The following is a 14307-nucleotide window of genomic DNA, read 5'->3' on the forward strand; positions in this document are numbered from 1 at the left end:
GATTGGCTGTTCCATAATGCGTGTGCTCTGTCATTGGGGCAAATGTCGTCAAGGTGACTCTGGCTAGACTGAAAACTCGCATCCTTCCCATAAAACAATAACGTAGTAGTGTGTAAGTGATGACATATGGTCATTCACCCTCATGTATCATGCATTGGACGAAATTCGTCACACTGTCTATAGTTATAATAGCAGCATAGTACATGCCCACTCAACAGTAAAAATGCCAAAGATGAAAATGTCTAGTGCCTTTAAATAATAATATTTTTAATAGTATTTTATATTAACACTATAGTACAAAATCTTAATGTTGCCCTCTGTACAAATAGGAAGCGTATGAAAGAAACACTGTAGTGTAGCTCTTGCCATGGCAATATAGCTTGTGAAACCCCAAACATGCAAACACGCAATGAGGCATCCACTGGTCCACTCAAGTCTTTCAGTCCAGAGACGTCTGCAGTTGTCCAGTTTATTTCTTTACTTCCTCGTTTCTTGTCTGTAGTTCTTCCTGGTCACGTGACCCGTAGTCAGCGAGCGCTGTGGCCTGAGCGTGGCTGCTCTCTGGGTCTGTGGTGAGGTGGCTGGACTCCTGCAGGACCCTGCCTGTGGTCTCTATGGGGAGGGCCAGAGTGGCTCCCGTGGCCAGCAGGCAGCACACACAGTACACACTCAGAGTCAGAAACACCGACGTCCGAAGCAACACCTGCATTGTGGAAGGATGTAGGTCATTTTCAGGACAGTTAAAAGTCAGTTTGTTGAAAAAGGAAATGACTGTTGGTCGTGTTCTGGGAATTCCGTATGCACTGTTCTCAGATCAGGAAGTGAAACACTTCTGATTCTAAGAACTTGTAGCAGGTCATTATCAAAAACTAACATTGTGTTGTCATTGTAATGTAAGTTGTCATAGGGTAATGTTACACATAAGTTTCAATGCAATCCCAGGTACAGCCACACACCTGTGCTACAAAAGGTGTTAGTAGGGCTCCAATTCTTGCCATTCCACTGCAAGTTCCAATTCCAAGAGCTCTGACTGATGTTGGATAAACCTCAAGTACCAGGATTGGAGAAACATGAATTAATACAAATCTAACTAATAAATACACTATAATAACAACAAAGATAAAACAATAATAAAACATCGCATGGTAACATGCTGTACATGACTAAAATGATGACTACGTTTCCGATACCTCTGGTGTGTAAAGATAAGCTACTTGGAATCCTCCACTGATGAAGGCTCTGGCTATGAAGATGAAGATGGTGAGCGCTATCCTGGAGAAAGGAAGAAAGAAAAAGAGAGAGAGGGAGATAAAGATAGAAAGAAAGTGATGAAAAGAGAGGGAGAAAGAGAGACACAGGGAGAAAGAGAGAGGTAAGATGATGGAGGACTTCAGCGTTCTCCACCCAACCTTGATAGAGCGAGGAGTCGACCCAGAGCACTCACCTCCCAATGCAAGCGTAGAGGGGCAGGAGAGACAGAGAGAATATGAGGAAGGACAACGCCATGGTCTTCTTCCTGCCTATCCTCTCGATCACACACAGTGTTAAGAGGAGTCCTGCAGACGAAACACAACAGTGCTGCAGTACATGCATGTCCTTCTCAGACCCGTACAAACACACAAGTGTTTGGGTTTGGGTAGTCAACATATTGTGAGGGGGAAATAAATGTCACAACAGCTTATTTGTTATCGTTAAGCTAACATGTCTTTTCCTGAAGTAGTTTACACATTGACATTGGAAAATGACATTGGAAAGAAAGCCCAAAATGTCCTCAGCCGGACAAAAGTAATAAACACTAATGGCAGTATGGTTGCAAAGTTAATCACCCAAAACCAATGTCCACTATACTGGATGTGAATGAATTGCTGGGACTCAACCGCAGCACTGAGACAGTCACATGAGTTGTGATGGAAACATGTTGATGCTATTCTAGCTAGCTGGTTGAGTCTGTGGTTTACCTGGAAACTCTGCCAACGTGGTCCAGAGGAGGTCTTTGTAGTCATCTGCCGTTAAGGTTTGGCACTCCAGTTCACACACAGGCTCAATCTTGGCACCTTGGTCCACTGTTCGAATGAAAGAAACTATTTTCTCATCAGGCGCTCACAAACTGGAGGTAAGGATTTTTTGCTCTGGATTAAAGCGTCTGCAAAATGACTACAGTTATTCACATGCATAAACTTGACTATGCGCAATAATAGCTGCTGTTCAGGGATGTTGACAAGTAAATCAATACTTTTTAAAAAGGATCTTTAAAAAAATCTTTTAAAAATCTTTTGACTTACTACCGCACACATCTCCTGCTTGGAACAGCTCAGTGGTCAAGAGGACTAGGCCGTAGTAGGAGAAGGCAGAGGCAAACCTGGGGTTGAGATAACACACGCACACAACAGGTTTCAATCACACCCTCACAGTGCTCTGAACCAATGCTGCGTCAGGGTGGTGAACATGTGACCAAGGGAGAACAGGAAGTGGATGCAGGTGTACGCCTCACCATATGAACCACAAGAGAAGGGTTGTTTTCCAGTACTGAGGCGTGAAGAGATCTTTGATCTTCCCTCGGTCTTCCTGACGCACAGATAAAGGGAACAAAACAAAATCATTTCTGACATTGTTGTGAGATGGAACTCTTAATGTAGCCATTGAGTAGATGCTTTAATCCAATGCAATTTACAGGGGGGATTTGAATTTACAACTTATTGTTTGACAGTCTAAATCCTTACCGCTGAGCAAAACCAATCACAATGTTCAATATGTTATCCTGGAGATAGATTTACTTGACATCGGCCCTTAGTGCTATCATCTTACACGGCACACACCTTAAACAAACACACACACAGCGGACTAGCTTTACAGCAGTCTGACCTGCTTGTTGGCAATGAGTTTTCCCTTGGGCATGGTCTTGCCGTTGTCCGCGGCCATACGACTTAAGGTTGCCAAGGCGTTGTCTGTGTTCCCTGACAGCACGTCAAAACGGGCGCTTTCAGGCAGCCACTGTCACGCAGCAGATAGAAATATAATTCAACACAGGATACTAACTCAATATATTGTACATACTGCAGTATATTACACAGGAAAGTTATATACAGTATATAGAAATACATAACAATATTATAGTATACTGTCTGTCAGTGCAAGTTATGCTGTATGTCAAATGTATTACAGTTTAAAGACTCATTATACCGTAAACTTTATATAATATGGAGTATTACATTTTTACATTTTTAGTCATTTAGCAGACGCTCTTATCCAGAGTGCCTTGCCCAAGGACACAACGTCATGTGGCCCAGCCGGGAATCGAACTGGCGACCTTCTGATTACTAGCCCGACTCCCTCACCGTTCAGCCACCTGACTCCACCGTATTACAGTGTTCTAGTTATTAGTATCATGCCCATGGGTGTGAACCATTCATTGTGAATTGTTTCAGGCAAAGCCCTAATCATCATATTCAAATCTGGTCAAAATGTCCCCCCCCCCCCCCCCAATATATTGATATAAAAATATAAATGTGCTACGCTACGACAGGCAACCACGCACGCTGTCCGAAATGATCATAAACATTTGATTTTGTCCCCCCCAATGTTGACCCCATGGCTACGGCCTTGGTTTCAGGCGTTCAGCACTACGTACGTAACAGAGGGCCACGAAGACGGCCAGGGGGACGGCGGAGAGGGCCAGCAGCCAGCGCCAGCCCTGGGCGGGCATCAGCACCATGGCCAGGAGGACCTCAAACACAGCCCCGAGCGCCCAGAACACCTGACGCGTGGACAGCAACACACGCACGCACGCACAAACAGACACACACACAGATAAACACACACAGAAACACACACAAACAGACACACACACGCGCGCGCACGCACAAACAGACACACACACAAGCGCGCAAGCACCCAGACACACACACAGACACACACACATGCAGACACACACAGACAAACACACACACACACACCAGTGAACAAAGACCCGATGGGATTATTCTCCACGGGGTGTGGGCAGCAGCTGAAACATGTGACACTTGAGCGAGATGAAAGAAATGTCAGGGATGAACACACAGCAGGTTACCTCAATCAGAAGAATGCAAGTGGCCCTCGATCTCTTCGGGAGGAATTCTGTGTACAGTGTCACCCTGAAAGACAAACAGAGAGACAAACACATTACTACATTTCCAACCAAACTTGGTGTTTTGTACAGAATATGTTTTCATAGATGCATTTAATAATAAATAAAACTAGGATTATGGTTTTATTATGTGTCAACCATCTGTGAAAGCTTCTGTGACATTGCTTGTGATTTTTATCAAATCAATATTTTTAATTACTTGTTTGGTTTAATCAAGTTTTGCCCCTCAAGGGTTATGTCAAATACACATGTTTTTTTCCCAGGTTGGACCATTGCTGTTGTTCACATGCTTGTCTCAGGAGGTCTGTAATGTGTTACAATAACACTGTGTTGTTCATTCAGCCTGACTGCCTCTAAATATCTGACGAGACCTGTAAACACATGGACATACAGTATATATCTGTACACAGGTGGGAGTCAGGTGGCTGAGCGGTTAGGGAATCGGGCTAGTAATCAGAAGGTTGCCGGTTAGATTCCCCGGCCGTGCCAAATGACGCTGTGTCCTTGGGCAAGGCACTTCACCCTACTTGCCTCGGGGGTATGTCCCTGTACTTACTGTAAGTCGCTCTGGATAAGAGCGTCTGCTAAATGACTACATGTAAATGTACACAGGTGTTTCATCCATGAAGCTTTCAAATGATGTCCTACTATAACTATGTATTCGTTTAGCACATGCTTTTAGCCAAAGTAGGGGAGATTTGAACTTGTGACCTTTTGATTTGGAGGCAAATGCTCCATCCCTGAGCTACAGTCATCCTTCCTGAGCGATATATCCCCAAAAAACTGTTCAGCAGTGAGGTCACCAGGTTCTTCTGAGGTGAACTCAGGCCCGGGGGACTAGCAGGTTCTGTGTGCCTACGGAGGACCCTCACGACCGGGGGACTAGCAGGTTCTGTGTGCCTACGGAGGACACTCACGACTGGGGGACTCCTCCGATGCCGAAGCCCACCAGGCCCCGGAGGACCAGGATCCAGCCGTAGAACGGAGCGAAGACGCTCAGGACACCGTAGTACAGGCTCCACAGCATGCACATGGTCAGGGACTGCGGAACACACACACAGACACACAGGCACGCACACACACACACACACACAGGCATGAACACACACACAAAGACATGTGCACGCACACACACAGACAAACACAGACACACACACCAGTTTTATATTTACAGTATAAATTATTTTCTGTATTAAGAGCACTGAACAAATAATCTGCGCCTCGGCTGAAAGTAAATATAGGGAGACATACTACTTTTCTGCCGTATTTGTCCGCTACATTGCCCCACAGAGAAGAGCTGACCATCATGCCAATGAACACCGCCTAAGATCAACAGTGAGTACACACACCATACAGAGTTATAATAGATACTACTGTGGAAGTTAAGGATTCTGTTGCTTGCAGAGAGAGAGAGATACACAGAGAGAGAGAGCAGACAGTGAGATAGAAAGAGAAAGACAGAGAGAGAGATATATTTACAGACAGATATAGAGATATATACAGAGAAAGAAACAGAGAGAGTGAGAGAGAGACAGAGAAAGTGAGTGAGTGAGTGCGTGAAAGAGACAGAGAGAGTGAGTGAGAGAGAGAGAGAGAGAGAGAGAGAGAGAGAGAGAGAGAGAGAGAGAGAGAGAGAGAGAGAGAGAGAGAGAGAAAGAGACAGAGAGAGAGTGAGTGACTGAGAGAGAAAGAAAGAGACAGAAAGTGATTGAGTGAAAGAGAGAGTGAGTGAGTGAGAGAGACAGAGAGTGAGTGAGTAAAAGAGAGAGTGAGTGAGTGAGAGAGACAGAGAGTGAGTGAGTGAAAGAGAGAGTGAGTGAGTGAGAGAGACAGAGAGTGAGTGAGTGAAAGAGAGAGTGAGTGAGAGAGACAGAGAGTGAGTGAGTGAGAGACTGACCGATGTTATGAATGCCACCTGATAGCTGGGCAGCCTCCACTCACAGTGCAGCTGAGGAGACAGGATACTGAGAACCATCATCTCCATGGCATCAGCCATCTGCAGTCAAACAACCCACCAGGAAGTCTTACAGTCTACCTTTTACTATAGCCTAATTCAATGCAACCTACCAGGAACACTTTGGGATCCTACATATCTGATATTATTATTATATATTAATCCCAAAGGAAATTCAAGTAAAATCAACAGACTGGTAAAACCATAGGCCATAATTACTCGAAACCAGAGATGGCAAAAGTACACACATTGTTCACTCAAGTAAAAGTACAGATACTCATGTTTAAAAAGACTCACATCATATTAATACAGTAATACAAAAACACACTATAAAAGATTATTTGTGTAACCCCCCCCCCCCCCACACACACACACACACACACACATGGGGGGAGAGGAGAGAGGAAAGGAGAACAGAGAAGTCTAAAACTGACAATGTCCACACACCCACTCACTCACCCATGACAGGCCAGTAAGCATGGAGAGCTTCCACTGAAACCACCCAAAGCCAATGCTCTCCACCGCATCCTCCACTGTAAACGTATCTGGAGGAGAGACAAGACAAAAGGAACAGGCTGAGCAAGGTTAGCAGGCTGACCAGGAAGAGCAGGCTGACCAGGAAGAGCAGGCTGACCAGGAAGAGCAGGCTGAGCAAGGTTAGCAGGCTGACCAGGAAGAGCAGGCTGACCAGGAAGAGTAGGCTGACCAGGAAGAGCAGGCTGAGCAAGGTTAGCAGGCTGACCAGGAAGAGTAGGCTGACCAGGAAGAGCAGGCTGACCAGGAAGAGTAGGCTGACCAGGAAGAGCAGGCTGACCAGGAAGAGTAGGCTGACCAGGAAGAGCAGGCTGACCAGGAAGAGCAGGCTGACCAGGAAGAGTAGGCTGAGCAAGGTTAGCAGGCTGACCAGGAAGAGCAGGCTGACCAGGAAGATCAGGCTGACCAGGGTGAGCTTTTAGACACAAACATACCCGTATATAGATGTTTCATTACATCAAAAAAGAAGAGAAAAGGAAGAGTTGCTGAATCGTGTACATTTTGATCAAAAACTGTTATCACAAGACATCGAATGATATGAGCTGACAGGCTGGCACAACACTAGCTGTTCACATGTTGTTCTTCACATGGTGTCCAATTGGGGTTAATTACATGAGGGACTGGGCAGCATTCAAGATCGCGAGGTGTCCGTGAATGTTAGAAAATGTGTCGGCCCGATCATTGTATACAGCACATGAAAAGAACATCAACATGAAAACAATTATTGGTATAAGCTTGTGTACATTATTCATGGAAACTTCTATATCATTCGATACTCACATGATCACACCTGTTTATCTCAAATAGTTATTTTTGCTGGAAAAAAACCAGACCTTCCCTTGACACTAACCACCACAATACTGTTAGAACCCTGCACTTCTGATCCAGGATTTGACGCTATTCTTTCTAAACACACTATTTGCATGTTGCTTTGGATACAACGGAAACAGATTCATCTCCAGACCTTCAGCCGGCCGTTCAAGTTCGGATCCACGTGGTGCAGGGGTGTTGACGTCTTGACTCGCGGCCGTCCTAGCGGAGGAACAGAGCTCGTAGTCTGCACACTGATCCTCATCCGTGTGACGGAGGCTGTCCCCGTCCCCTCTGAATGTCACCACGCTGCAACCAAACAGTCATCATCAGGAAATACCATTCATCAGACACTTTTATCCAGAGCATCGAACACGAGGTGGATTTGAACCTGTGATCACTTGGCCGGCTCTCACGTGCTTAACCACTGGGCTACACCAACTTGGTGTCTTGTTGATGTCAATTTAATCCAACATACAAAAGCATCTATCACAGGAATGTTGTTTATTTTCCCCCAAGGCACTTGTCACTGACAGGCGGAGCTCTAAATTAAGAGGTTATTAACCTACAGAAAGCACAATGTATAACTTTGTCTCGCCATCAATTATGAATCCCTAAATAAAAACAAATCTGGTGTAGGTAGGTATCGTACCTGATTTGAGGGTCTCTCCATTTCTTGTAAGCGACAGTGGAAGTTTTCCCCCAGTTGTTCATGTCTCTGCGTCTGTGAACAACTGAAGGTTGGTCAAACCTGCTCTGGCATTGAGATCCAGTTTCACTGCAACTTCTACTAAAAACAGCCCTAAAGTGAAGGAGAGGGTGTGGTTAAAGCCACTGTAAACAAACCCTTCACTGAGTCACTATGTGGAGCTAAAGAAAGGGTAAGGTGTTTGTTGGAATAAAAGGGTGTCCACTTACAGATTTGCACAATCTTCCAGGGCCAAAATCAGATTTCCTCCAGTCTTGGCATTAGATAGTCGTGGCAGGAATATGACACGTCTTGTCATGTTTTAAAGATATTTTAAATGATAATTTGCCTTAGACTGTTCATAATTGACTATTAATAGTTAAATGATGTGAGAAAGCAAACACAAAATGATGAGATTTTCTTGTTTTCTTCCAGTTGAGTTCCAGTTTAATCGTTTTGAGGCAGATTTGTAATTTCATGAAAGATTTAATCCAAACTCCAGTGTTTGGGTGTGTGTTGTAATACCCTGAGCTGTCACTAGGTGGTACCCTTTCATCAAACTGTTTCCTGCAGACAGTATGAACATGAAGATTCCAGTTTGCATGACCAACCACATGGTGTGTCTCTACTCAATTTAATTGCGGAATATAACTGTACAACATTGAACAAAGCTAACTAACGTATAAACACATCCTATCAAAATGTTTTAGAGTGGGCGATAAACACATTTAAATATCTTCAGTTCCACAGTGTTAAAAGATTCCCCCGGAAGTCAGAGCAGGACCATGGACTGTCCCGCGTCCTGTGTGGTGATGTAGGGAGAGGGGACAGCGGTCGCCATGGCCAGCGTGGTGTAAAGGTCCTCCATGTGCCTGTCCTCCTGCTGGGCCAGGGGGACGCCCAGCTCACGCTCAGACACACACAGTGGGGAGCCGCTGAACAGGCCCACCGTGTCCAGGTCGTAACCCTCCTCCCTCATCTCCTCCCACAGACAACCTGAGACAGAGAGACAGAGAGAGAGAGCAAGCAAGAGAGAGGGAGAGAGACAGACAGATCGAGACAGAGAGAGCAAGAGAGAGAGAGACAGAGAGAGAGACAGAGAGAGACAGAGAGAGAGACAGAGAGAGACAGAGAGAGACAGAGAGAGACAGAGAGAGACAGAGAGAGACAGAGAGAGAGACAGAGAGACAGAGAGAGACAGACAGACAGAGACAGAGAGAGACAGACAGAGACAGAGAGAGACAGAGACAGAGAGAGAGACAGGGAGAGACAGGGGGAGAGACAGAGAGAGACAGAGAGAGACAAAGACAGAGAGAGAGACAGTGAAAATGTGCTTTACCACAAACCTGAATTACGTGTTCATTTACCCGACGCTTTCATCCACTTCAAAGTGCAATTTGACCCTGCAACCTCTTAACCTGCGGTCTTAAGCTCAAGCCCTGTGCCATACCCATTCTCATGAAACAATGTTAACAATACAATAATCCAAAATGTATGATAAACTAGCAGTGTACAAACCGAGTCTCACAGTAATTTCCATTCCAAACACAGGAACCTCACATAAAAAACAGACCAACAAAAGTGTACAGAAAGGACTTACATAATCATTTTCATCCTCCTATCACCTCCCTTTCCTCACCTGCAAAATCTACGAAGCTGGTGTCCACCTCGACCATGTAGTCTGGGTGATGGTTGAGCAGAGCGTGGGGGCTCTGGTAGGGGTCCTGAGTGGCCAGGGGGCTGTGGGAGAAGTCTAGGCCAGGGTGGAGAGGGGGTGTCTGGGCAGGAAGAGGGGAGCCAGCGTGAGCCTGGAGGTAGAAGGGAGCCCCAGGCAGGCGGCCTGAGAGGGGAGGACCGCGGGGCCTGCAGGGGACACAGTTCATCCTGGGGTCCCAGCATGCCCTTCCCCGAGAGCCTTCTGGACGCTCTGACATCAGCTTCTCCAGTTCGTCTACGACACAAGAGTTGGGGGTTTTAATTCCTGGAGAAAAAAAAAAAGATTGTCTACGTTGTTGTGTTTGTGTCTTAATCTCTGAAGGCCCCGGGGGGTGATAAAAGTTAACTTAACAGGAAGGTTTGTCTTAAATAAGCCTATTTTAAGGAAAATAAATGTTTGTTATGTTTGTTTGTTATGTTATTTGTTATAGTTATGCATCTACAACTGTATGAACTAGTCTCACCAGGGTTGGCCATACTGCGGCGGATGGCCACAGGGTCTTTACGTTTCCACTTCTGGATCTCCTCCTCCATCTTGTTGACCTTGGTGGGGTTGAGGGACCAGAGACAGCCCTTCCCAGAGCTCCCCTGCTTCACCTCCACCTTCTGGAAACACTTATTCAGGGACAGGTTGTGCCTGACTGAGTTCTTCCAGCCATCCGGGGCTGTCTGTAGAGAAGGAACATATCATATATAATATATACTGCATATTGTATACTGTATATCAACTGTATATGTGGTTATCATTATACTATATATCAACCACATGTGAGGTACCCAAAGTTCAGACCATGGTAATAAAAACAACCAATTGTTTATTTCGATATCTCCCAGCTTCTGATACATAAATATGATAAAACATCCAGAGAGCTGTGATTAACAACTGTGGTTTGTGACACTAAAACTCAAAACGCTGGTTACGGGCCTGTGTCTGAGGAAAGGATGGGCGTGCTGTAGTCCTCGGTGTAAGGCCAACGTCTCCCTCACCTTGAAGTAAGGAAAGTGCTCCCTCATGAATCCGTAGATCTCACTGACCGGCAGGCTGCCTGTCTGGCTGTTATTCAGAGCCATGGCTATCAAGCAGCTGCAAAAGTAAACAACAAATCATCGCCCTTTTTTCAAACTGAAAAATACGTCAACTTACAGAAACACAGTACTGTTAAAACGATGCACTTTTGATCCTTGATCTTCTGGCTGTGGCTTCTACGTGAACTATTTGTCCGTCGCTTGGGATCAAAGCCTCTGCTAAATGAAGCAAGAACTTGACAGCTCTAAGTCAACCTTTTGAATGTGTTTAGTGTTGATGACACCCTGACAGGTTTGTTACCTGTAGGAGTACATAGGTTTGGGGAAGGGCCTGGTGTGATGCTGGTCCTGGTCCTGGTTACTGTAGAGACTGCGACCATGCTGCTGCTCACACGGGCCCAGGTCAAGGCCTCCACTGCAGAGAGGAGAGGGGGAAGTCTGGGTAGAAGGATGACAAGAAGCAGATGCTAAAGCCAACATCCGGATGGAGTCACAGATGTTTGCAGGATTCTGTATCGGAGGAATCTACCTCTGTGTATTCACACTCAAGCAAAGAAACAGAGACACACACAGCCCAACACACACAGACATACAACACAACAAACACACACTCAAACACGCACTCTTGTTTTAGAGGTGTCTACGGCAGACATCCCCAATATTTTCCACTTGCATAGCTCAAATATGTTTGCGACCCACTAACACCACGTTACGTTATGCCAGGTTGCTTTGCGTTGTCTTGTCCTAACAATTTCAGTGCCCAGTCTGACCCTGTGTTGTTCTGTGCATCTGACAATAAAAGACTTGAACCGTTCACTTAATTTATCACACATGCAATTACCAGCCTGCAGATTGTGAATCACTGGTCTACGGTATAAGCATGGTGGCAGTGTTTGTGCCTGTTTGTTAGGCGAACTGGAGTACTTTTATACACAGAACAATTTAAATTCTTCTTTGCAAGAAGGCTCTAAATGAAAGGGTCCAAATAGATAGAACAAAATCAATCAATCGATCGAACAATCGATCTACTATAGATATCGGTATTGAGGCTATAAATATGCATTATACAGTATATACATATTGAAATACATCTGAATACATTCACCTCCTGTGATGGGCTGCAGACCAGTTGTGGTGAGAAGTCATAGAGGTCTGAGGTGTACTGGAATCCTGGATACTCAGTCATCTGGGAGATGGGGACACTAGTTAACAACATCCTGGAATGACCAAACTGTACACCTGAATTATGATTGAACCTCATTTAACATTTGTAGCCCCCAAACAACGTGGATATACTGAAAATATACTTACTTCTCCGTTCTGAGTGTTGTGTGAGTTCACGTCCATGTAAATGCTCCGTGTGTCGCTGTAAGGACACAGTATGGTGCCCTGTGCTGTTCTCATGCTGCTGCTTGTGTCTAGAGAAAAAAAAACCCACAAGGTGCATTTGTACGTGACGGGCGTGTGAGTGTGTGAATGAGGATGTTACAGTAGAACACAGGGGAGTTCCTTCTCACCAGAATCCTGCAGGCAGTCCTGACGTTCCGTGCTGGAAGTCAGCCTGCTGCAAGCCCTTTGCTGCAGGGAGGGAACATCCACAGTGGTGAGCCAGGACAGAGAGGGCAGGTCCCCCGCCAGCCCCTCACACTGCTGGGATGAATCTGTGGAGAGCAGCCTGACACACATGGAGGGGGTTAGAAGTAGAATGTGCCAGAACGTACTGTGATTCTTATTCACACTCTAACACTGCTGAGTGTCGGTTAGAATGTCTTGATTAGAATGTTCCGGAATGTACTGTACTACTTATAATCAGTCAAATAAGAATCACAAGCACAACTTTGCAGCGCCTGCCAAAAGCAGCTTTTCAGTTAACTTTATTGGTGGCCACATTGTAAACAAACTGTTGCTAGGGGATCCAGAGTGATAATTTCCTTGTTCATGAAACAGAAAGGCATGTATAATGATGACTAAGCAATAACATGGCACTTACATGTAGGGTTAATTGTCTGGTTTCAAAGATTTCAGATATATTAGATTAAATATTTGTTTCAGATATAGTATTTTAGATAAGTAAAAAATTGTATGCACCCTTAACAATCTGACTGAAACAACAGAGATTTCTGAAACATGCTCACATTTCAATTAAGCTACACTGAATTAGATAAAACAACCTGACTGTTATTTTAGGATATTATGTCCCAAACTGAATTGTCTGACTGTTTGTTAATTAACCAGAGTAATATATTAAACAATGAATGACTGGCTGAATCAATGCATGGTCTGTTTCACATATAGTAGGTTTTAAACTAAGCTAATATGGCAGTAATGTCACTGTATATATTTAGAAATATATATATATGTAGAAAACGTATCTGTATTACTGTTATAAATCTAAATCACCAACCTGTTTGAGGGAAACATCAATAAACCAGGGTCACACAAATGCTCTTCAGTTCAAGCCTCTTTGATCTGGTTAAGATTTCCTCTACTTAAGTCCTACCTCCCTGTCAACAATGTCGCTAGGTGAAGAAGCATAAAATGCTAATTTGAACGAATGAAACCTGGTCTATTGAACTGAGCAATAATACCGAGGAGCGGAGCCAAAAACGTATCATTTCTTCCCAAAATGTGGGCTACAATCTTACTATTTTGAGGTGTCCTTCTCTAACTATTGGGGATCCAACCCATCTGGACAATTAAATAAATCTAGAATTAATTGTATTACAGGCCCAGTCTGTCCTGGCCCCAATAGAGGGACAGACCGATACTGTTCACTCTACACTAACACATTTTTGTCTAGGAGAAAGTGGGGGCCAAAACCCCATTCAATCGAAAAAAGGAGGACAACTCCACAGCCCAAACTAGTACGCTTCTGTCTTTGCCCCAAATCTCAGCGGGCCAGGGTTATGCCGCTTTGAAACTATAAACTGAGGTGGTTTTCAATCTCAACTCGATCTGATCCCTCACAAATCAGTAGCCTAACGTTTTAATAATACGTGTTTGGCAGAAAGTCACTAATTGGCACAACACCCGTCAAGGCTAGCTCTAGGCAGTAAAGAAGCTGAACCAATGTACCTGAAATCCTGATGATGATTTGAGTGAGAATACCCCGTCATTCCGGATGTTATCTACAACAGTAGCCTAGGCAACTGTCATCTCATAAAATAAAATGTGATGACGATGATGTCAACTCCAATATTTTGGTTATTGATTGCAATACAGAAAACGGTCTCACTCTACATAAATGTCTACTTTCGTGTTGTTCAGGTTCCAATAACTTAGCTAGACTAACAATGTGCAAACCAGCCGTTAAGAAGGTAATTTGAAATTTGACGCTTCCATGCCCGCGCCGTTTGACAGGCGCAGCGGGAAAGTGCTTGCAGAGCGCGAGATGCGTGACGAGCATAATGGAGCATAGTAAACTTGGCACATTCAGTGTACTATTTCACCGTACTG

General features: G+C 44.7%; 2 protein-coding genes across 4 annotated transcripts; both read right to left on the reverse strand.

Moving 5' to 3' along the window:
• Positions 1-252: 252 nt before the first annotated feature.
• svopb (SV2 related protein b) lies at positions 253-8135 on the reverse strand. The gene is made up of 16 exons (XM_084687047.1): positions 8074-8135; positions 7576-7730; positions 6537-6622; positions 6021-6119; positions 5375-5446; positions 5041-5165; positions 4067-4130; positions 3629-3754; positions 2863-2991; positions 2492-2565; positions 2283-2359; positions 1959-2063; positions 1445-1556; positions 1191-1272; positions 957-1046; positions 253-703 (listed from the first exon to the last, which is right to left on the reverse strand). The coding sequence occupies exons 1-16, from the start codon at positions 8133-8135 to the stop codon at positions 470-472; spliced, it is 1692 nt and encodes a 563-aa protein (XP_084543173.1). The 3' UTR covers positions 253-469.
• Positions 8136-8538: 403 nt separating this feature from the next.
• LOC146236940 (forkhead box protein N4-like) lies at positions 8539-14160 on the reverse strand. 3 transcript variants are annotated; one of them, XM_084687634.1, is made up of 9 exons: positions 13927-14160; positions 12369-12526; positions 12163-12269; positions 11957-12037; positions 11153-11289; positions 10813-10909; positions 10290-10494; positions 9749-10090; positions 8539-9105 (listed from the first exon to the last, which is right to left on the reverse strand). In XM_084687634.1, the coding sequence occupies exons 1-9, from the start codon at positions 13965-13967 to the stop codon at positions 8882-8884; spliced, it is 1392 nt and encodes a 463-aa protein (XP_084543760.1). In that variant the 5' UTR covers positions 13968-14160; the 3' UTR covers positions 8539-8881. The 3 variants fall into 3 exon arrangements, with proteins under 3 accessions (XP_084543760.1, XP_084543762.1, XP_084543761.1); XM_084687636.1 differs by having other exon boundaries at positions 9749-10060; positions 13927-14158; XM_084687635.1 differs by lacking the exon at positions 13927-14160 and adding an exon at positions 13256-13913.
• Positions 14161-14307: the final 147 nt, after the last annotated feature.

The sequence above is a fragment of the Hypomesus nipponensis genome, chromosome 22, assembly GCF_054491055.1.
Source record: "Hypomesus nipponensis isolate SF chromosome 22, ASM5449105v1, whole genome shotgun sequence".
In the NCBI taxonomy this organism is placed as follows: Eukaryota; Metazoa; Chordata; class Actinopteri; order Osmeriformes; family Osmeridae; genus Hypomesus; species Hypomesus nipponensis.

Bases quoted from the DNA above. Each gene is read 5' to 3' on its own strand.
- svopb (XM_084687047.1), bottom strand. From the start codon at position 8,135: ATGAACAACTGGGGGAAAACTTCCACTGTCGCTTACAAGAAATGGAGA. The intron at 2,992-3,628 runs GTACGTAGTGCT...GCTGCGTGACAG, and splicing joins TCTTCGTGGCCCTCTGTTAC to TGGCTGCCTGAAAGCGCCCG. The intron at 2,064-2,282 runs GTAAGTCAAAAG...TCATTCGAACAG, and splicing joins AGCAGGAGATGTGTGCGGTA to TGGACCAAGGTGCCAAGATT.
- LOC146236940 (XM_084687634.1), bottom strand. From the start codon at position 13,967: ATGACGGGGTATTCTCACTCAAATCATCATCAGGATTTCAG. The intron at 12,527-13,926 runs GTACATTGGTTC...CATGTGTGTCAG, and splicing joins AATCATCATCAGGATTTCAG to GCTGCTCTCCACAGATTCAT. The intron at 11,290-11,956 runs GTGAATGTATTC...CCTTCTACCCAG, and splicing joins TCTGCAGCCCATCACAGGAG to ACTTCCCCCTCTCCTCTCTG.